The sequence below is a fragment of the Canis lupus genome, chromosome 20 (assembly GCF_048164855.1).
Source record: "Canis lupus baileyi chromosome 20, mCanLup2.hap1, whole genome shotgun sequence".
Taxonomy (NCBI): Eukaryota; Metazoa; Chordata; class Mammalia; order Carnivora; family Canidae; genus Canis; species Canis lupus.
The window spans coordinates 30982999-31006885 of record NC_132857.1 but is presented as its reverse complement, the minus strand read 5'-3'; the positions used below and the strand labels follow the sequence as shown (position 1 = coordinate 31006885).

At 37.6% G+C, this 23887-nt stretch overlaps 1 protein-coding gene across 1 annotated transcript in view; it reads left to right on the top strand.

Moving 5' to 3' along the window:
• The window catches only part of CNTNAP5 (contactin associated protein family member 5), a 796877-nt gene that overhangs the window by 653711 nt on the left and 119279 nt on the right, over window positions 1-23887 (top strand). Inside the window, exons 15-17 of the mRNA XM_072788823.1 lie at window positions 10274-10401; window positions 10571-10741; window positions 20234-20452. Of these exons, the coding sequence (XP_072644924.1) occupies window positions 10274-10401; window positions 10571-10741; window positions 20234-20452 (518 nt within the window). The remainder of the gene's footprint in view (window positions 1-10273; window positions 10402-10570; window positions 10742-20233; window positions 20453-23887) is intronic.

Genomic DNA, 23887 nt, shown 5'->3' with positions numbered 1-23887 from the left:
ATCTACCTCACATACATATATAGATACTCGCACATATACACACACATATGTATATTTCTATTATAATTTCTGCTGGTTGAATTTTATTATTCATGAATCTATTTATGAGCTATTCCAATGCCTATTGAGCTTTGCAAGTGCTTTTGTCCTTTGCAAGCAGAAATTCTGAAAGTTTTATCTGGATTTTTGTTCTCACTAAATTTCCACATGTCTAGTGGTGCAATCAGGACTTACACCTTGTGCTATAGAGAAGTGTGCATGGCACATGGCAGGACCCTTGTGTACAAACTGCTGAAAGAATGAATGATATAATGGCTACATGGGGTGGCCGTCCTCCAGATCCTCTCTCCTTGGCCAAATATGACCTTCACTTACTAGTTATAGTCTGCTGTTTCATTCGTGACATTTTCACTTAAAATTTATGTCTTGGGGCAACTTGATTTTGGCTTGTTCACACTAAGTATCCCATGACTAGATTCCAGATTGTTTTTAGACAGAATGTTTTATGGTGTATCTGATTGGAGAGAACAGAAGGCATAACATACTCAAGAAGGGACAATACAAAAGTGGAGGAAAAGAACTTATATCAGAGGTTGATAACTCAAAACCAATCTATCACATCATTATTTTATAAAATTCTAGATAGAGTAAAATAGCTGATATTTACCAAAGACAACACTTAGGATTTTTAAAAAGATTTTATTTATTTATTCGAGAGAGAGAGAGAGAAAAAGAGAGAGAGGAAGAGACATGGGCAGAGAGAGAAGCAGGCTCCCTGCAGGGAGCCCAATGTGGGACTTGACCCCTGGGACTCCAGGATCATACCCTGAGCTGAAGGCAGACGCTTCACCGCTGAGCCACCCAGGCATCCCTAGGATTGTTTTTTGATTGTTTGTTTCAATTCAATGATGCCGCCATCCTATCTATTGGAAAAATATTCAACATGAGGCATTTAAGACCTGTTGGTTCTAGTAAACAAAACACAGCTATAAAATACTCCTTCTAATGCTTCTAGGAAACAAAGATGTAGACTGAAACTTCTATTGCATCAGTTCCCTGTCAAGCTTTACAAATATACTATCTCAAAATTGTCTGTGGAGTCACATTACTTAGGTAATTGCAAAATTGTATCAGAAATAGAATTCAAAGTCAATATCAAGATTAAGAGTTGGCATTTAAATAGTATATTTTATATAACATTTTGATTTGTACTGCTATTGTTTAAAACATAATTTTTTTAATTGTTTTTTATTATTTATTTATGATAGGCAGACAGTGAGAGAGAGAGGCAGAGATACAGGCAGAGGGAGAAGCAGGCTCCATGCACCGGGAGCCCGACGTGGGATTCGATCCTGGGTCTCCAGGATCGCGCCCTGGGCCAAAGGCAGGCGCTAAACCACTGCGCCACCCAGGGATCCCTAAAACATAATTATACTTAAAAATGCAGTGAAACTTTAGGTTCTATTTTAATTTGCCTACTTATCACTAAGTGTATGGCATTACTCACCTAACAGTAGCTCTTAGTCAGATCCAAATTACATGAGCTGCTTACCTCTTTCATGTACTCTGCAAGTTTGCTCACAATTGTCAGTTCTGATTCACCCAATTTAGGTTTCTATATTTAACAAAGGATAAGGGGAATGTTTTTTTATTTTTTTTAATTTTAGGAGTTCATTTTCATAAAAATAAATCTATTCTGTCGTATCCTTACTACAAAAATTCAAATATTTAAGAAAAAATGTAAAATCTGCTTCCTCACCACCATTTGGAATTCTTACTTGTACCCCATGTGTAAAATAAATCTGACACCTAGAGATAATAGTTGAGCATATTGGGCATTTCCACATAGAAATATCTTCCTATACATATGACACATTTACTAAGTGTGAGATCATATTAAATATGTTATTCCACAACTCACTTTTTTCCACATAAAATATGTCTCGAAGAGCTTTTATATGGTATCATTAAATAAGCATAAAAATGAGTGTATCCTGTCCATTTTATTTTTTTTTATTTATTTTTTTCATTTATTTATGATAGTCACACAGAGAGAGAGAGAGAGGCAGAGACAGGCAGAGGGAGAAGCAGGCTCCATGCACCGAGAGCCTGATGTGGGATTCGATCCCGGGTCTCCAGGATCGCGCCCTGGGCCAAAGGCAGGCGCTAAACCGCTGCGCCACCCAGGGATCCCCTATCCTGTCCATTTTAATGGCTTCAAAGTATCCAGTGTGGTTGTATCGTAACTTATTTTATCATTTCTTTATGATAAATATTTTCCTAATAAATGATTTTTCACTCTTAGAAAAAAAAAGCTGCAATGAACATTTTTGAGTTTTGATTTATACGTTTTTCCACTCGGAAAATTATTTCTATTTCATAGATCCCTAGCTTAAAATTGTTAAATTATCCACTTTTCTATTTTGATAGATGTGGCCAAATTGCTGAAGGGACTTAGGGTGTTACACAGACAACAAAGGGATCAGTTCAGAACTGGATACCTTGACTCTGTGGGGGAAATGATTCTCTGCCCGAGGAGGAAGATGCAGAACTCACCAGAGTCAAAACAGGTCCACACAAGGAGATGTCAATTACAATCACTTTTTGCACAGAGCTTGCTGGAACCTTTAGCCAAGAGCAGAGGGCTGGGATGGACCCCTGTGATGCTAAGTTCCTCTGCAGTTCCTTCTCCCTGCCTTTGCCATATCTGCTGTGTCTGGTGCCACTTCTAAGGTCCAAGGGGATGCTCTTGGCTAAACAGAGAAATCCTAGCATCTTCGCACTTTTTTTTTTTCAAAGTGTAGAAACTTCATCATTAAGAGCAAGAAGGAGGAAGAGAAGAGCAAGTGGAGAGGGAAGGAGGAAGAGAGGAAATGATTCCATCTCCTTTGCAAATCTGCTTTTCAGATTTTCGGTGAAAATATCACAAACAAATATGTATAATACAGTTAGAATGCACTAAATTGTAGCTACTTTTGCTGGCAACACTCATTTTCTGGATGTGAAATGTAATTTATCTCTAAGTAACATTTTATTATGTAATGAGATGATTAACTATACAGCCTAAATCATTTATCCTCTCTGGGCTTCAGGTTCCTATTTTATTTAAAAGAAAGAAAAAAGAAGAAAGGAAGAGAGGGAGGGAGGAAGGAAGGAAGGAAGGAAGGAAGGAAGGAAGGAAGGAAGGAAGGAAAAGAGAGAGAGAGAGAAAGAAAAAGAAAGAAAGAAAGAAAGAAAGAAAGAAAGAAAGAAAGAAAGAAAGAAAGGAAGGAAGGAAGAAAGAAGAAAGAAAGAAAGAAAGGAAGGAAGAAAGAAGAAAGAAAGAAAGAAAAGAAAGAAAGAAAGAAAGAAAGAAAGAAAGAAAGAAAGAAAGAAAGAAAGAAAAGAAAGAAAGAAAGAAAGAAAGAAAGGCCTCTGTGGAGTTGGGGAGTACTGGCTGAGTTAGCAGTAATTTGTGCATTGAGCATATGTGCCATGAATTTGGTTCTCAAAAATTTGTAATAGTCATTTTTATTATTTTCCCTACTTTTTACAGTATCTTAAATAAAAGGTAAGAGGTAACATTTATCTATAGAAGTTAAACTAATTTCTAAGAAAAAAAAAATACATACATCTATGTCATAAAATACATAGCAGATAGAACAACCAAAGGTATCATTCGGCCATTTAACTCTAGGTGAAGTGAGGAAAGAACAAGGAAAGACCCTTCCCCCCAAACAGAGCTGCCCTCTGAAAGTCACTAGTGAAAATCACCATGTAATGGATCCGTCTGCCCGCAGTAGAAATAAACTAAGAGATTGCTTGTAAATGTGTAACTGAAGAATTTGTGAGCTCCAGGAACTCCTGCCAAGGTGACCCACGTGTAATCTCAGGGAATGCAGGGTTGGAAAATGATTGCAAATTAGTAAACTGAAACCTAGTCAATTGAATTGTATCTTGTGTGGAGAAAGCCTGTGTGAATGGAATGGGGACGGTCAGCCAGAGGCCCAGGAGGGCAGCTCAAGGACTCAGGGCCGGTGCCATTATCCCAGCACTACCTGGAAAAGATGTAGGGACTACCTGTGAGAAGGAGCTGTGTCCCCATGTGAGAGAGCCCCTCTCTGGAGGACTGAGACCAGGAGACTAGAGGAGCACCATGGTTGCTACAGCAAAGATGGTTGCTACAGCCAAATCCTGGCCCCCTACTGGCAAATAATGGACCCTGGGAAGTTTGGTCATCTCTATAAGGTTCCATTTCCTCTTCTGCGCAAGGCAGGTGCTGGTTACAACATTGTCACAGGGATGTTCTGTGGATTAAATGAGATCATGTGTAAAAATCTATTTTTATCTATTTCATGTGGCCAGGGAAAGGCAAGAGGCAGCTTCCGCGTGCACGTTCAGTGATAGAAAGCATTCAGCTGAGCCACAGAGCCAGCAATAGGTTCTAAGAATAGCAGTCCTAGACTCAAGCCATACCTCTAACCCCTGGATCATTTTTTTTTTTTTTTAGAAAGAACTGTCTGTAAAAGGCAATCATGATTTAAATGAGCAATTTATTGTCCACTTTATGTTAAATATTTCGGAAATGGGCTATACTTGTAAGAGACTGAGACCTCTTATCATAAGGAGTTTTTGAGCAATGAAGTATGAATCACCACACTGGTAAATGTGTTACTGGGAGTGTTATGGAGGAAAACGAGAGTAGGAAGACAGCAGTGAGATTGGCAGCAGGCAGCCAGTGTAGGTAACCATCACCAAGGCTCAGGCAGAGAACCTGGAGCTCCCTCAAAATACAACTGAGGCCGGGAGGGTGAGGATAAGGCAGCTGGACAGAGCCACATAAGACAGGTGAGCTTGGTGGAAGTGGTCAATCAAGAATGCGGGAGGAGAGAGGAAAAGAGGAAGGGAAGATATGTGTATGTACAGCCTCAGCCAGTGGAGCAAGGGGTCTCATCCTTCACATAACATAACAAGCAGGAGGGCAGATCCCTGAAGCAGCAACAATGGGAGGGGGTTGGGGCATATTCCTTAGAGGTGACTGCTGACATCCAAGGCAAGTGTTCAGTAGGCACCTGTATTCATCGTGTGTGTCACAGGGAAGAAGGCAACATGGTGAAATGCTGCTACAGAGTAGAATGAGTTAGGGGCTAATGTGTCCATGGAAGTTAGCCATTCAGTAAGAGGGCTTGCCCTGTCTTGAAAGAAGAGAAGGCGGATTGTGGGAGTTGAGGAGGCAAGGGAGGAGCAGGAGAAGAGGGAGAGTGCAGACAGTTGTGGTAAGAACTTTTCTGGCACCGCTAAAGACTGCCTTTGTTCATATCCAGAGCAGGTTAATCAAATCATGCCTCCAGAAATCTTCATCTGTGGTAGTATTTTTTATATTAATTTTATGCTCATAAAATCTTGAGGGCCATGGTAATATCTTAATAATAAGATAATATTGGGTAGACTTTGTCTGTCTTCATACACCAAGACCTGATTATGTTTTCCCATCTATTTGAGGAAAGCCCTATGGTTTCAAGTTTCTAGAATATTTATAGAAGAACTGTAGTTTCCAAAATGTTTAAACATTTGAAAAATTGTGTTGTTTTGTCCTTCATGTTCCTTATCCTGGGAACAGAAAACAAGACTCCAGACATTGTCTGGTTGGGGTAGGGTAGAGAGGAATGGATATGACCTCCTGGTTTGCACTTGTCTATGTGACCACTGTCAATGCTTGCACTTGCTTTTTTTTTTTGCAATCAAGTGACAACCAACCTTTAATCTAATCCCCTAAATCTTTTTTTATCAGGAAGTCTTAAGAAGGAAGACAAAAGGGAAATAATTGCCTTAACCAAAGTTAGGGTAGAATCACTGGCAAGCATCACTACAGTACTTCAGACTTGCAGATTTGCCTATGGGCATCTTACTGTCATTCCTCCCTTGCAGTCACAGGAAGTGGAGGACATCATGTCACCCACTCAAGGGAAGGCTGTGCAGACTGATTCACTTAGATTCACACAGGGGCTTCAAAGGGTGCTAGGGTTTTCAGTTTTTGAATAATTTGCTAGGTTTTTACTACCTTGAGCGTAATGTGTTTTGTTTTTTACTTACAAGTGACTAAAAGAAATAAGGATAGAATGAGGAAACAAAAATCTTTCTTGACAGGCTCAGTGACCCAAGTGACTCTACTAAAAGAAGCTTACAGAACCAAAATTAACCAAAATTTTGTTAACTTAACCAAATTAAGTTAACCAAAATTGATTGGTTCATGGAAAACAAATGGCAGCATGTGACTTTTTGCCACATTTTACTCCAATGAATCACTAAAGAAATCAGCAGCCCCTGTTTTGCTCAGCAATCCTGAATCTGGTAATAACGCAAGATGCAGATAGTTAAAGGAAAAGGAGAACACATTGCTTCTGACATGTTTTTCCATTAACTCATGTGTGTTTCCTGAGGACCACATATGTCTATGCTTTGTATGCTTGGAGCCGCCATAACCTGGTGTCGACAGGTGTCTGTGACTGGCCTCTGCTCATTCACACCAGCGGCTAGGTTCCCTTTCTTACTTTTCCTTTAAAAATTCTTTTCATTTCACATTTTTATTTCAAGTTTTACAGGGAATTCCAACAACTATTTATTGAATTCCCACATTGTGTTAGTATGTTAATAGTTTTATCGTTGTTGTCTTCTTTAATTTATACAATATCAAAGTGATATTATCCCCATGTTAGAGATAAGAAAACATAGGCCAAGAGTGACTTCACTGACACTCTATAATAAGTATGGTGAGGCACATGGATTCAACTTGTAACAGTCTTGTCCAAATGGCAATGTTTTTCCACTACATATTAATCATTTCTGCACTTAATCAAATACATGAGTACCTAGTACCCTTAGGAAGAATCTTATATATTATTTCAAAAGAGGACAAAATCCATAAAGTGTTTGCCCTTGGAAAAGCAAATTCAAACAAAAGAGAAAGGAAAACAAGTTAGTGTGTAGAAATGTACAGCTGTTGATTTCCTGCTTATTAATAGGTACTACCCTGATTTGTATCACTGTGTATCATCTTATACGCTAAAATCCACCATCACCATCCACTCCCCCAAATATTCCACCCATTGATGCTTTGAAATGTTTGAATCATACCTGTCACTAAGTTGAATTAAATCCAATTTTGCTCTTACTGTGACCTTAAGAGCATGAATAAAATATGCAAAGACTCTTTGACGCCTAGGTTGTCTATGAGCCGAACACAACCCTCACCTGCATCTTATTGCCCAGTGCAGTGTTGGCTCCCACTATGTATATGTTTTTTTTTTTGTTTTGTTTTGTTTTTTTGTTGTTTTTAGAATTTAAAATCCATTGTCAAGATTTTAAAACTTGAGAAGTTTTATATTAATATTCCAGTCCGAGTCACTTGTTTGACATTCCTGAATGGCATAATTACTTGTTACTAATGGATATCATCATTTCCCTTTAGCCAGAACAAGTATTTTCTACCAGTTTTCTTCCCTCTATCTCTCTTTTTCTCTTCTTCTCTTTTTCTCTCTCTCTTTACCTCTGACAATGAAGGTATATGTCAGGTTCCATTTATTATCTAACACAAAGCTGGCTCACTCATTTTTATTACTCATCTGGCCCCTGTAGGAATTTAAGTTTGTATCCAAAAAAAAGTATTTTTGGTATTGTGCCTTGCAACATCAAACTAAATATGAATTTTTTCACTGTTACATGGAAAAGATTTTTATTCTTAGAATGCTATTTGTATATCCCAACACTTTGACATAGGACATCAAATTGATTCAGACAAGGTGCCATAGTGTGTAAGGGAGGCAGTAGTTAGCATTGATGGACAGACTTCAGAATCTCCCATTTTCACCTTGAAAATAAAAATGGAGAGGAAAAAAACCTAGAGCAGTGTAGTTTCTTCAGGATTACATATGGGTTTTCTTTACTTTGACTACTTGGAATTTACTGTAAATTCTCTGCTTAAAGGATATTGAAATATGAAGACTAAAATTTTATTCTATGTCTTTGTAACAGTCATAGTTGTTCTTTCAAACAGAAACAAAAGTCTTATTTCCTGATCCTTTGAATGGCCTCTAAATATAGGTACTCAAATAATAGAAAATGGATAATGCATTTCTTTACCATTTTGGTTACTTGACCTGAAGGGTACATGTGCAGGTGAATATTTCATTTATTTATAGCCAAGATGAACTGATATGTTTTTCTCCAAATCTCATGAGCTGGATGCCAAATCTTAACATTTAATTTTCTACAATGTTCTGTGTAGTATGAGATCTCTAACACAGAGTAATAGCTTGATGCATAAAAAGATGGATTGAATTGCCTAAGGCTACAGAAGGACAAAGATAAGAACTAAAATGAGTGTTGCCACTACCATTTTCAAGCATTTTCCATAGATCAGGCACTATTCTAAGTGACTATGTGATCTCATTTAATTCTCTCAAGAACTCTGTTATATAGACTTTATCACCATTTTAAAATTGAGGATGCTGGAGAATCTCAGAAATAAAGTGATTCGCCAACCTAACATAGCTAGGAGCTGGCGACTTGGGATTCCAGAACAAATCTATATGCTTCTGAAGCTATGTCCCAAGCACCACATCACAGTACTCCTGCAATGCTTCTCCAGTTAAGAATTTGAGATATTATTTTCTTGGGCTCTAAACTCAGAGTTGTGAGGGATATGTAAATGACAATGAAATATTACACTGATTTCGAGTGTGTGTTGTTTTGTTGATTTCTTTGTGACTACAGAGAGAGAATCAATATGAATTTGCTCCTTTATGTTCTTGTTATCAAATTGCTACATTATATGCTTTGCCCTGAATATTGGTTCGTGGTGCTGTGTCTCCCAATTCCCATGTACTGGCAAGATGAACCATCCTGTGCTTAACTAGGGCTGTGTGGGTGGGGGGTCCAGGCCACTCTGTGCAGGTTTCAGGCCACTTCATATGATTCAGTTCAACTTGTCATTTAAATTGGTAGCATGCCTAATGGATAGAGCATGGAAATGAAAACGTCCCATCATCTTTTCTAGCAGGCCATCTGATGTTTGGATGAGTAAAATGGAGCAAGACAGAAATGCGAAGTTCACCTTGCCCAGTTAAAAAAGCTTTTGGAGAATTTTGGTTACCACTTCAAGACTTGCTGTTATGTAATACATTTTGTGTTCTTCCCCTTCTTTTAGAAATTTCAGTCTTTTATTAGTCATAAGTTTCAAATTATTATGTCAGAATGATATGTTAGCTCATAACATATAGGCATCTTCATATATATATATATATATATATATATATATATATATATACTTAGCCATGGCTATTTTGTATGTTTGTTAAATTTAGACATGAGGCAGATACCACGTATGTGACCAAGCCCCTGACCCTTGTGCCCTGTGAACTTAGGCATTGTCTGATATATCTTAGACTCAGTTTTCTCATCTGTGAATGAAAATAATGGTACCCACTGCACAAAGGTATTGTGTGGGAAAATTTACTTGTCCCCTAGTATATTTCTGGCTCAGAATAGTTATTCATTCAATGCAGGTTTCTTATCTATATTTTTATTCTCTCAGTTAAATGGTACGTCTTTACCATGAGTCCAAAAACATAGCTTTAAAAAAGGGAAAAAACAATGGCTTCACCCATTTATTTCTAACATTTTTTTTTGCCAAAAGGTGACTAGTTAGTTATCTATTTGCATAATTAACAAGGACAAATCATTCCCCAAATCTTTAAAACATAGAGCAAAATATAGAGCAACAAATCGATAACTCTAAAGACTTGTTTTTACCTAGAGTTAAAAGGTGCTAAGAAACATCCCCAGCTGATTAAAACCTGTAGGCAGGTGGCTGAAACAAGTCCTGGGAGTGATTTCAAGTAGGATTTGTGGCGCCCATTTCAAGTTAGTTACTGAGATAGCCAATCTCTGTGGAAAGAGAGATGCTATTTCATGTTACATCAGCGCTGCATGGGGGCAGGTAGGGTGCTGTCAGCCTCAACAAGCAACAGCAAGCTCTGTAAATTACCTGTGTTTCTGGAAAGATGTAGGGAAAATGTGAATTCCACCGGATTTTGGAAGCTAGCCAAGGGTTTTGTGATTGGCATTCCAGTCTTTTGCATATGCTTATGAGATGTAAAGCCTTCTGGTTCCCCCTCCCTGGCCTCACCCTGCTGCTGCAAGCACCCAAATCACCTTTGAAAAAAGGAGTCTTGGTAAAAGAGTCCCTACATTATCCACATTTTTTCCTCTCTTTTCTTAAATTTATGTTTTTCAGGACAAACGATACTGGCTTTCTTTCCTTCAAAGACCACTTGCCTGTCACTCAGATAGTTATCACCGATACCAACAGATCAAACTCAGAAGCTGCTTGGAGAATTGGTCCCTTGCGTTGCTATGGAGACCGTGAGTACTAAATCTAAAGAAGCTTTCTCTCTTCATTACATAAGCACAAGATGTTTTTATTCTCTTATCTCTTTTCCCTGCAGTGTCCCTCAGTCTTGAAAATTATTCACATGTCCAATGCTTTTCTATATCCCATTCTAAAACAATGAACCATTTTTTTTTCATCCAGGGCACTTCTGGAATGCGGTATCATTTTATACAGAAGCTTCTTACCTCCACTTTCCTACCTTCCATGCGGAATTCAGTGCCGATATTTCTTTCTTCTTTAAAACTACGGCTTTATCGGGCGTTTTTCTAGAAAACCTTGGCATTAAAGACTTCATCCGACTTGAAATAAGCTGTAAGTGCCCTCATTTATTAATTTAATGTAATGTCAACAGAAGAAGTTCAAGTCTTGTCTTTGCCACCAACAACTAGTACATGTTGATACTATCAAATTAATGTCTCTGGAAATCTGTAAAATTAGCCATGATAACTTCTAGTTCTTTCTAATGCTTTTTGTTTTATTATTACCTATTAACATTTAATCTTTCTCTCTTCAAAATAGTGCATTCCTCAAATTTCCATAGATACCTACAATGTCTTTTCCACACCTCAGAAATTTTTCAGTGCAGTTTCTATGGAAAGCTTAATGTATTATTATTATTATGCATTCTGTTATGCATATTTGGGGTCTACTTTTTGTTGTACTTTTGCTCTGAAAGTAATTTCCTGATTTATTTCCCACCTTTGGAGGGTGTGACTACCCAATCAGAATTCCCATTGTTTCTCTACCACTTCACCCTAAGCAGTGGTGTATCTAAAGAATTTGACACCAGGATATGGATCATTTTCTAATATCCCATCTCTTATCTACAAGGTTCTATTCAGTAATGATCATAAAGTTAAATGAGGAATAATAGAAATGCAGATAGCAAACTTGTCCTTTGAACTCCCATATGTAATCATGCCAATAAAAAAATTCCAGTACAAAAAAGAAGACATGAATATTTTCTTGTCTGAATATTATTTTAGTCTTTTTTTAATAAAAAGGGCAAAAACATACCTGTACATTGGTTTGTTCCATTAATAATTACATTAACATTTTTCTTCCTTCAAGTTTACTTCTGCAAATTTGTAGTTGACTTCATCAAAATTAATTGTCTTCCCATGTGTGTGTTCAAAATATAGTATAATCAGATTTGCCCGTCTATCTTATATCGATCGAAAGATACTTCTACAGGGCAGCCTGGGTGGCTCAACGGTTTAGCGCCACCTTCAGCCCAGGGTGTGATCCTGGAGACCTGGGATTGAGTCCCATGTCAGGCTCCCTGCTTCTCCCCTCTGCCTGTGTCTGTGCCTCCCTCTCTCTGTGTCTTTCATGAATAAATAAGTAAAATCTTTAAAAAAAGGATACTTTTACAATTTTAAATTTAAAATATTTTTTCACATTAAGCAACAGACATATAAATTTTAAGAAATGTTTTAAACATAAAGATAAATTTGGTAGATATTCATAAAAATATTTTATTTTACAATAAATTCCAGGAACTGCATTTCTTTCCATGTGTTTTCTTCAAGATCAATTCTAGCAACTTTTAAATTTGTCTGCAATCAATAAAAAATTCAATAAGATATCTTCACCAGAAATTTCATCACAGATTACTATCCTATTTGGTAAAATATTATGGAGTTCCTAAAGGTTTGCAGTGTGTGAGCTCCCTTTGGGTGCAATCTGTGTCCACAAGCCCTGTGATAATGTGTGTTCATATGTGTCAACAGATTTGAGTTAAACAATGATAGCACAGTAATTACAAAAATGAGAAATCAAAAATTGAATTCTTACTCTTAAAGCTAAGTCTATATATTTGAATCTGCATGTTTAGGAGCCAAAGGTATATCTGGAGTTTTTTATATTAACTTACCTCTTGAATATATTTATTAAGTGGTAAGTAATAAAATGTGCTATTTGAAGCTTACATATACATTATTAAAGATTCATACTGACATCAGCATTTGTTAGAACTTAGACCAACAAAAGGCTTTTTTTGGTAGAGGAATGTTTTTTCACTGATACTGTTTAGAATTCCTGGTGCGTGACAATAATAAAAGCATCTACCTTTAATTGCTTTTGCTGATTTTCAGTTTTCTGCACTCATTATCCACCTCCCCCCCTTATTTCTTTTACACAGACAAATTGCTCCCACCATCTTGCCCTCATTATGCCCATGGCCATGATCACTTATGCTTGTCATTAGATGTCTCATTTATCTGTGTCTAAACGGAGTTTTTGATAGTTTGATGGAGGCAATTGACCCATACTATGATAATGATGTGATGTGACTTCATGAAATATCCTTAAAAGCATAAGTAATGTCTTGGCAACAGGAGCTTGGAAATTTGAGAGTTCCAGAGAAAGACACAAAAGCATTGCTGGAGGAGATGGTGGAGGTGTTTACACCAGACCCCTGCAAATCACCAAGTAGCAAGTGTTCCTTTTGCAGTTACAGCACAATATATACAGGGAAAGAGATCTCTTTAATTCATAGTTTTAACCTCCTTTTACTCCAACTATTTAGACTATTAATGGGAGGAAGCTTCTGTGGCTTTAGTGTGAAATAAGATCTCTCCTATCTAAGTTAACCAGGCTCTGAAAATGTGGGGTTGAGTGCCAACCATTGCATAATATGGATATAATAACCTCAATGTAAATTTAATAAAAATCAGGCCCTAAGGCCTTTTGATTCATTAAAGCAGCACAAATGTCATGGCATATTATCACAAGGTAATGAGCAATGATTTAGTGTTAATTACATTTCAATGTCCAATTTGTTTGTACTTTCTGGTACTATATTTTGTCCTCTGGGTTATAAAAAATGATTTAAATGAAGGCGGTATTAAATTTGATGAAAATTTAAAAATACATTGATGTAATTGTTTGTTGTACCTTTTTTCACCAGGTTTGAGAACATATAGTTTTTTGAAATTTTATGTAAAAGTTTTAAAGCAAAACATCATATTTTCCAAAATATTTTATTATTTAAAAGGAAAAAAAAACAAATTAGAAGGGATCCTGCATTTCTTATTGAAAGCTACACTCATCCCATGCTTTTTCTGCAGATAAAATTTTCACCTTAAGGGATTCATAACAAGATACTTCTGTAGATCAGTTACTTACGAAGGAAATGGCCTTTAAAAACATGAAGTGGCTCAGAATAGATTCCTCTTCCATCCTCAAGGAATGTTCCTATCTAACTATCTGAACAGAAGCTTCCAAAGTTGATATATCCATATTGTTCGACAGGGAATAAGAAGTTTCCATGAAATTTTCAGTCCATTTTCCACTTCCAGCTAAGATGTGTGAATTCTGTAGCCTTGAGATTAGTCCATATTCTAAGAGAAACAAGACATTTCACAGTGTCAAGTCTTAGTGGGTCTGTTTCAAATGAGACTGAGGAAAAAAAAAGAGCTGTTTTGACAATTATCTAACAATTGCTGTGCAGATGGAAATGGGTATTTTGGAGTGGGTGAGGAGAAGCAGAAGGGAGTGGCTGTTGAGAGTGTGGTGTAGTGGAAAGAGCCTATAGCTTACAATCCCAGGTGGATTCAATTTCCATTCCTCTAAATTTGTCAGCATATTCTTCATCTGTTTAGTGCTTACTTATGCAAAAATGGGATTTATGACATCCATATGCCAATCATATGTATTTGGCTGCAATTAAAAGAAAACATGATCTGAACTACTGGACACAAGGACAGGAATTCACCAGGATTGTGACATGTGACTAAGTCCAGAATTGACAAGACACTTTATTTCTGGTTGGATTCATCAGTTTTATAATGTTATCTGTGATTTATTTCCCTCCTTACACCGACTCCTGAATATCTGCTTCAGTCTGAAACTAGCTCTCCTCCAAGGGAGAGCTGCATTTCAGTTGAGAGATGAAATTCCTCATGTGCAGCTCACCTGGCCACCTCTGACCAATGCCTCTGGCTGTGGAAGTAAGATTGCAGACTAGTTTTGCCAGGGCCCACCTTTATATCTGGCAAGGGACCTAATATGTCCTAAAATCTATAAAGAGGGAAAAATAATTTCCCTCTTAACTTCTCTATTCTTGGCTGTAACCCCTGCAATGAGGGTTACATAACTTCTTTATGAGAGAAAAACAAAAAGAAGTTTACTAATATGCACACATTGTGTGAACATGAGAAATGGACAGAGAAAAATGAGTAACTCAAAGAAGTGGCTTAGAACTACAGCTTATCTGTCAACAGAGAATAATAAATTTGTGGAGAAATTATAGACAAAAAAAGGAAGCTTTAGGTTTCTAAGAGTAGAGATAAAGGCTAGTTAGTGAAGTTTGTTATGCAGATTCCTCTGGTGCCAATAGGGTCTATAGTTGTCTAGACCCTATCTCTGGACTGATAGGGTCTACAGTTGTTTCCAGGCAATTAATTTTTGTCCTTCTGGTAGACAGGGGAGGAGAGGAGAGACATCTCTGTAACTTTATATACTGCTTTATTTTTTTTTAAGATTTTATTTATTTATTCATGAGAGACAGAGAGAGAGAGAGAGAGAGAGAGAGAGAGAGGCAGAGACACAGGCAGAGAAAGAAGCAGGCTCCATGTAGGGAGCCCGATGTGGGACTCAATCCTGGGACTCCAGAGTCATGCCCTGGGCCGAAGGTAGGCACTAAAGCGCTGAGCCATCCAGGGATCCCCTATGTCCTACTCTAAATAACAGGGGGAGCACAGGGAGTTTTCCTTGCTTCTGCTTCTTCTCAATTGCCTTCAGCTCAAAATCATCCTGAGATTAAAGTAGCATATTTTGGAGGGGTATATTCTGCTAGCCTTCAAGACCATGGACGAAGTGAATGAGATAGACATATATATATGTATATATGTTTATTATATGTCATATATATCATTTTTGTGGATATATATCTATATATGACCTATATCCATACATGTCATATATATGATATCTATCTATGATATACATATATATGGAAGGGGGATGGGAGAAAGAAAGATTTGAGTTGTGATATTCAGCAGTATCATATCAAGAATAATACCAGGGCAGCCCTGGTGGGGCTTCAGCTCAGGGTGTGATCCTGGAGACCCGGGATCGAGTCCCATGTCAGGCTCCCTGCATGGTGCCTGCTTCTCCCTCTGCCTGTGTCTTGGCCTCTCTCTCTCTGTGTCTCTCTCCCATGAATAAATAAATAAAATCTTTAAAAAAAATAAAGATTAAAAAAAAGAATAATACCAAAAAAACCCCAATATTACCAGATATGATGAGAACTTGAAGATAGACTCTCAGATCCTCCGAGAAGGTAAAATTAATACTGATAATAATTAAATTTATATATTTGTATAATATAAATAGTATAATGTATTATACTTAAACTAAATTGTTGAGTGTCCACATTGATTAGACACTGTATTAAATAATTTACATTTATTATTCATTAGTTTTCAAATATTTTATTTATTTATTCATGAGAGACACAGAAAGAGAGAGGCAGAGACACAGACAGAGGGAGAAGCAGGCTCTCTGCAGCGATCCCGATGTAGGACTAGATCCCGGTACTCCAGGATCACGCCCTGAGCCGGAGAGTAGACATTTAACTGCTGAGCCACCCAGGCGTCCCTATTCATTAGTTTTTAAAGAATCCTATTGACAATATTCAAGACACTGCACTATAAATTTCATTGTTCAATTCCAAGTCAGATATGCAGATGAAGAAAGTGACCCTAGAGAGAGTTAATAACACACCCAGAGTCACACAGCTAGTAAGAGTCAGAATCCAGGATCAAGCAACCACTCTGTTCCTTTTTTTAAATATTTTATTTATTTATTCATGAGAGACACAGAGAGAGAAGCAGAGACACAGAGACGGAGAAGCAGGCTCCTCGATCCAGGTATCAGGATTGCGCCCTGAGCCAAAGGCAGACGCTCAACCACTGAGCCACCCAGGTGTCCCTACCACTCTGTTCCTTAATACAACTTCCTATTCTGCTTTGCCAGACTGCTTCAACACACAAGAATGTTAGGACTAAAGAGAAAATAGAATTGTTTTTCTCCATGATTTGGGACATAAGACATTTAGGAAGTCCTCAAAATTTTATGCAAAGTGTATGTGATTTTTTCCTAGAGGTATCTTGTCCCCAAAAATGTTTAACAATATATCATGTAGTTCATATTTCCCATTTTGTAAATGTATGCTTGGAAGATCAGAGAGGGTAAGTGACTTCTTTGTCCATAAATTGTCCCTGGGATTTATCTCACACCTGACATGGGGTCAGGGCTGAGGACACAGACATGGGATTCAAGGAAGAGAGAACATTATACAGGAACCTTAACTCAGCTTCTCATCCTCTAGAAGTACCTGGTAGACATTCTCTTGAACTTATGGCATTTTCTTCCACATAGTATGTCCCTTTGTCTGCCTTCTCAATAGCACACTGTGAGATCATTGGGTTTCTTTTGTATGTGCATTCTCAGGGCCTTGCATAGACCTGGATTGGTAAAACCCACTGAAGGGCCAAGTGACTCTTCAGCTTTGTCTTGAGCCACAAGGGAGTAAATAATGAGGAAAAATATTTGTCAGACAGGTGAGAGAAGGAAAAGCCAGGGGGTAAATTCATACTGGAACTATGGTTGACACAGGACTTCTGGTTTTCCCCTCCAGGGCCATCAGGTGATAACCATCCCTCTAGCAAACGAGAGCGGGCTTATGTTTGCCTCAGGTTCCCATCCTCAGAGGCATTAGGCAATGTTGGATGAATCACTTACTTACTTACATTATTCTTCTCAGTTGTTTCCAGGCATCTCAATTATATAATTGCACTTTGACACACCCCCCACAGGACACTGCATAGGTTTGGGGGAATATTTTTTTCATAAGAAGAGTGGGTTTAAAAAATGAGTTCCAGAGACACATTGCCTGGATTTAAATCTTGACTCTGCCCCATCTGGGTTGAAGCAACTTGTCAACTCAGCTCCCTCGGCTGCATTATGTTACCTGTCTCATAAGATGATAGTGAATTCCTTAAAATATTAAGGAATTCATTCACAAAAAATGCTTAGCCAGGTAAGTGTCTGGCTTGTGGTAAGCACTCAGTAGACATTAGCTGTGATTATTACATTTTACTGATTGTCCCCAGTTCTAGGAGGAATGGATTAAACAAAGTAGGTCTTTAATAGTGACCTAAATAAAATTAAATAATGATAATTTTAAAAAATTCAAGGAAGTTAAGTCCAGGGTATAAAATTAAAACAAAACAAAACAAAACAAAAACAAACGAAAATCACCTAAAGAAAATTATAAATTATATTTAGTATGTATAATGTTTTAATGAATGAGTCTTTGGTTGGATGAGAGCTTCCTATATACCAGCCCTGGTGCTAGGTGTCCAATTAGTGAGGTGTTCATCTAGAGTTTGCAGACTAGTTGGGGTGACAGACCATAAACAGATCATTATACAACAGGGGGATAAATCTTGGAGCAGGGATAAGCCTGGACAGGAAGCCTAACAAGCAGAGGGGTGGCAGGGGGTGGTGGGCAGATGCAGCAGTAGAGGAAGAGCTCCATAAAGATATGCTGTCCATGTAGAACTTAATATCCACAAAACCAGCTTTGCAGGAAGGCTTTTAGCAAAATCTTTAATGTTTTTCCTTTCCAATTCTCACCAATCTTTACCTTTGTTCTGTAGAGAGAAATAAATTGAGATCCCAGTTATCTCACAGTTAGTGTTTATTTGATCTCAAAATGTGCAGGGCTTCAAGGTACCATCTGTGGCCTGAATAAGAAACAGAAAATAGCTCAAAGGGCCAAATTCACTCTTATTTAATCATTTAATTGTTGAACCCAATTTTTTGCCTCAGTTCTGTCTTCTTTAATGCATGGGTTTATGAGCCAAAGCCATGTGGCTGAATTGGTCAGCCATATCACGATAATAATAGCAATAGCTAATAGGTGTGACAAGATCGAAACATGCTTTAGGTCCTGATGGCTCCAGAGACGATGCTTTCAAATCCCATTTCCGGGCCTCTACCTCCTTGCCTCTCTTTTAGGTCAGGGCTCACTTTGACCAGAATGCAAAACAATTCAAGCTCTCCAGTTACTTTAAATGCCACCTACTGGGGGCTTCTTATACTAAGGCTGGTTCTTTGGGTTTAAAGGCTGAGAAGAAAAAAAAAAAAAAATGAGTGGGAAATATCAGAAAGGGAGACAAAACATGAAAGACTCCTAACCCTGGGAAACGAACTAGGGGTGGTGGAAGGGGAGGTGGGTGGGGGGTGGTGACTGGGTGACGGGCACTGAGGTGGGCACTTGACAGGATGAACACTGGGTGTTATTCTATATGTTGGCAAATTGAACACCAATAAAAAATAAATTTATAAAAAAAATAAATAAATAAAGGCTGAGAAGAGAGTGGTCCAGAGTGCTATTTGACATTTGGTATCACTGATAATTCAGATGTGGCAGTGGATGACTTTATCAAATAAATATCCATGTCCTGTTTTAAGTGAAAAGGAGGAGGGCTCCTCCTCCTAAAGGAGAGGGGGCTGCCTAAGATGCTTAGAAGGAAGAGAAGATCTGTCATAGGAAGTCTCCTGTGACTGAAAGGGGACTGTATTCTCATCAATATCAATTTATAATTTACCCCTACATATCCTTCAGATTTAGAAACTTCTTATGTAATAATGTAAAGTATGAAAAGACATACTCTAAGTAGAGAAAAATGGAGAATTCTACTTTTTGAGTCAGATTCTTTGTACTATATAAGAAACAGAAAATTATAACTTTAGTTTTCTCATCCATAAGATGGGCTTAAAAATGATGCCTTTCTCATGCATTGTTTTGAGAGTTAAAATGACAGGATCTATGGTCAGTACTTAGTACATAGCACTCAGCAGAACTCATTGTACTTATTGTGGTCCTGCTATTTCTCTTTCTCTGTCCCTCAATGGCTATATGTCACCACCACCACCATCACCACCACCAATACCACCATTACCATCACCATCACCATCATAACCACCATCACCACTATCACCACCACCATCACCACCATCACCACCACCATCACTATCATCACCATCATCAGCACCACCACTATCATCACCACCAACACTACCACTGCCAACACCACTACCATGACCATCGTCATTGTCATCATCATCATTGGTATTATTACTCCTGATTGACTGATCCCTGGCATGTGTGTTATGCAGATTTTTATAGAAAGGGAGAAAGAGTCATGAAAGGTGGATGGGGGCTTCTGTTTTATCCCAGGCATCACTACTTGCAGTGAAATGTCCTTGAGAAAAGCACTTAAACTTTCTGAGTCTCATTGAAAAAGAGAAAAAAGTCCTAAGAATAGCATAAATGATTACAATCATATATATTAATGAAATAACATAGAGGAGAACACTGGACTTTCAAGAATGTGAATCCTCTCCCTGCGGGAATGTAGTGGTCTTGTTAATCTAGTATCTACAGATAACCATGAGAATACCATTGAAGCCCAAATAGGCCCATAAAACTCCAAGCCTTGGCATCTATGCATGTTTATCAGATAGGCATCTGTGGCCTTGTCCCTTATCCTATTTCTTGAATTCTCATGATAAGTATCAAGTAGGCCAAACAAAGAGTTTAGGATTTAGTATTTGGTAATTTTCACAATCAATTGGTAATTTAAATACTGCAGAGATTTCAACTGAAGACCTCTTTACCTCATATTGACTTGCAGTCATTCGTACCATTTATTCAGGGCGTGCCTATGACCTCAATGCACTGACATCTCCCCTCATCTTCCTACCTGTTTCCTTTGTTGGTTTCAGCTCCATCTGAGATCACTTTTGCCATTGATGTTGGAAATGGCCCTGTAGAGCTCATAGTTCACTCTCCTTCTCTTCTGAATGACAACCAATGGCATTACATCCGGGCTGAGAGGAATCTCAAGGAGACTTCACTCCAGGTGGACAGCCTCCCGAGGATGACCAGGGAGACTTCGGAGGAAGGTCATTTCCGATTGCAGCTGAACAGCCAGCTGTTTGTAGGTAAGGAATATCTTGATGCCCATCTGTGCTAAAACCCTACAAGACTTCTGTGTGAGTAGGCCCGGGGAAAACTATGATTTTGTTTCAGAACTGAAGGATGATTAAAATATGTCATAAAGCATTTATAAACATAAATATGATTTACAAATTCTTCCTTTCTAGCTTCATCATCCTCAGCAATAGGATGCCACCCCTCAGCAAATTTCGAGGTGATCTCAGACTCTTTGTATCTTTTCTCCTTGTACATATTATCTTCAGATGTCCGAGAACCCCTATTATTTTTCGTTCTTACAGTCAAAATCTACTTGTAGAAAAAGAATATATCAGCTATTTACACCTTAGTAGGTGTTGCCTCTAAGTCAGTGAGCCCACCCTTCACCCTTCCTAGTGATACCTGACTCTTGATAATTATTCATAATTGTGCAATAAAGTATATTACAGTATCTCACAGGGATGTGTCACCAGTCATATGGTGGGGAAGGAACTACTGTTTTCCATGGTATTCTTTGATGCCCCCTGAAATCACACCATTGAGGTAGCTGCCTTGCTTTTGCACAGAAAATTAGGCCTGGTTCCTGAGCTGATGTCCCTCCATTAGGCAGTTTCTCCTGAGACTCAGAATCAGCCTCTAGACAAGTTGTTCATCTCAACTGCTTAGAGTGGGACCAGAAAAGTTCAAACATCACTTACTGAGTCCATTCATTCATTCATTCATTCATTCCGTAAGTAGTCACTGAGCACCAAAAACAAGCCAGGAACCTTGTTGGATGATGGGAACTGAAAGATAAATTGTTCAGTGACACTACTTTTCAAAGAGCTGTGTGTGTGTGTGTGTGTGTGTGTGTGTACATAAAAGAGAGAGAATGAGAGAGAGAGAGGAAGAGAATTTAGCCACACAAGTCCAGGTAGGAAAGGTCAGCCTCATAGCTATAATTTAGTAAAGATTTTTTGAAAGTAGGTTAAACAGGACTTGTAAATCTTTATAGTACAAAACATAGCTGTAAATATTAGGGCAATTGTAATATTATCAAAGCTAAGAAGTTGTTCTTATATAAAATTTAAAGTTTTATATAAGTGATATAAGTAAGGTCCAAAATTTTCCAGTCAACCCAGATTTGATTTTCTTTCCTCATTTATTTATTTAGCCAATTCTCACACTACATAACTTTACTACTAGTAATGAAATGTCATCAGCAATCAATGGGTATTTCTTACATGTTTCTTTAAATTGTGTTTGTGCCACTTTTAATTCTGACAAAAGCATTCGCTAAAAGCACACCAGCTAAAAGGAAAAAAAGTAACAGAATATGTCATATTTTCTCTTCTCAAGAGGAATCATATTTCTTTCTTCATCTGTCATGTTTTATCTATGTAGCAGAACCAATGATTTAAGTGATTAAGAGCATTTTTATGATTCTAAGGCATTTACTTAATTAATAACCTACATGAGTGATATGATTTAATCTTAAAATATTTTTGGAAATTTATATTGCTGTTTTAATTCTATTTAAACATCATATTTTATTTCTCTGAAGAAGTTTGCTAGTCATCAAGATTTAATGTCTTTTTTGTTGAAATCAATTCAAGTAGTTTGCAATTTTCATAAATTATATTCCATGCCAAAGTTTAATTTATTTCAGGCAGTATTTATGAATCTTTCTGGCAGAAAGGTGTATATAAAGATGGAATAATATTTTTTATCCTTCCATGCAAATTTCATGTCCTCATGAAATTATCATATGTCCTGAATATGTGATAAACTTTGTGCAAGTCAAAAGGGAAAAGTCGCAGCTGTGTTTCATGGCAGGTTTTTATCTCCAGACATTTCAGTTAAATTGATCACAAATGCAGTGAGTTGTAGGAGCATGTCAATGGGACTGGAGGACATATCTTGCTTGAGCTGGAGCCAAGGTCAGCTGTGGTGAGAGCACCTGCTTGCTTCTGTTATGTTTCTCTCCAATAAGTTCCATCTCAGATGTTACTCTGCTTTATTGAATTTGTCTTAATGTACTTGAAGGCGAAGAAAAAAACAACATGCTATTAGAGGTCATTTTAGTCTGTTGGTTTGAAGTCTGTTGTTTAGTGTTCAGTAATACACTCATTTAGAAATGTCAGGTGGTCAAAAATGCTGAAGTCCCAATATTTCCATTTTGTATAATTCAGTGGTCCAAAAACAAAAAACAAAACCCTCTACTTAGCTCTAACGGACAAAATGAAGAATTGCATTCCCTATCATTCAAAACTTTAGAGACACTGGATATTTATATTTGCTAGGCAGAAAAAAGATATCATTGATGTGTACTTCTTCCCAGGGATAGATTGAAGGTAGCAGTATTTAAATATTCATTTGGATATGCCTGTCTGGATACCTTTAGCCACTAAAGGATCTTTTGATCAAAACAGAGCATTGTTCAGCATTGTAATCACTGCTGTAGATGTGTGCTTGTGAGTGCTTTCTGAGTACTGGAAACAGGTTGAATTTTATAGAACAGCATGTACCTCTTCACACTGTCCTTGTCATTGGAATGTGACAAGTTGAAGTGCTCATATATGAGGCAATGCATGCTGGATTCCCAGAATTGATATTTTTATCTTCAGACTTTTATTACCATGATAGTTAGGGATATTTGCAACCATGCCATCCTACTGGTTACATTTTTTTAATGGAATAGGAGAAACTTCATAACACATAGATTCTGAAATATATGCTGCAAGTATGTAATTAGCTCATCCTTGAAACTCTTGGAGGTATTAATTACCCCTCTGGTTTGCTGTTCCCTATGAATGTGCCAGTCAGTGAGCAGATGAGGCAAGAGGAATCCAAGAACTAGCACCCATTGCTGAAAGTGAAATGGAGAGATATGGGTGTGTATACCAGGTCAACTGGCAACAGGTCACAGGAAATTGGTTAAAAAACCAAACCAAAACCAAACCAAAACAAAACAGCTAGCCTTGGTTTACCCATTGTCTTTATCTGCAGAATGGAAAAGCTATCTGGTAGCTGATCTCTCAGTACCCAATGGTCTGCAATCTCCATGTTTATGCTAGGAATGACAATCATCTTTATCCTCATTCTCCCCAAATCTGAATCGCATTTTTCCAAATTTGCTGAATTATAGACATTTTGTAAAGATGTGGGCCTGTTTCATTTTCATGTGATTTTTACTGCCTTCTTAATTTTTTTCTTTCATGGACTCATGTTTCGTTTTGTTTTTTATTGTTTATTGTTGTTGTGTCAAAGTAAACTGAAGTTGTTCCCACTTGATAGCTCCTTAGGGAAAATAGTAGACTATGAAAGATAAAAACATGATTCTTGATAAATCATAAAGTTTAAAGAGATCTCTAAAAATGCTGCTCCAGCCTCCATGCTCATAGGGAACTATTATTCCTGTTTTCAGGTGAAGCATGCGAAACTTAGTAGGGTCTATGGTGAAG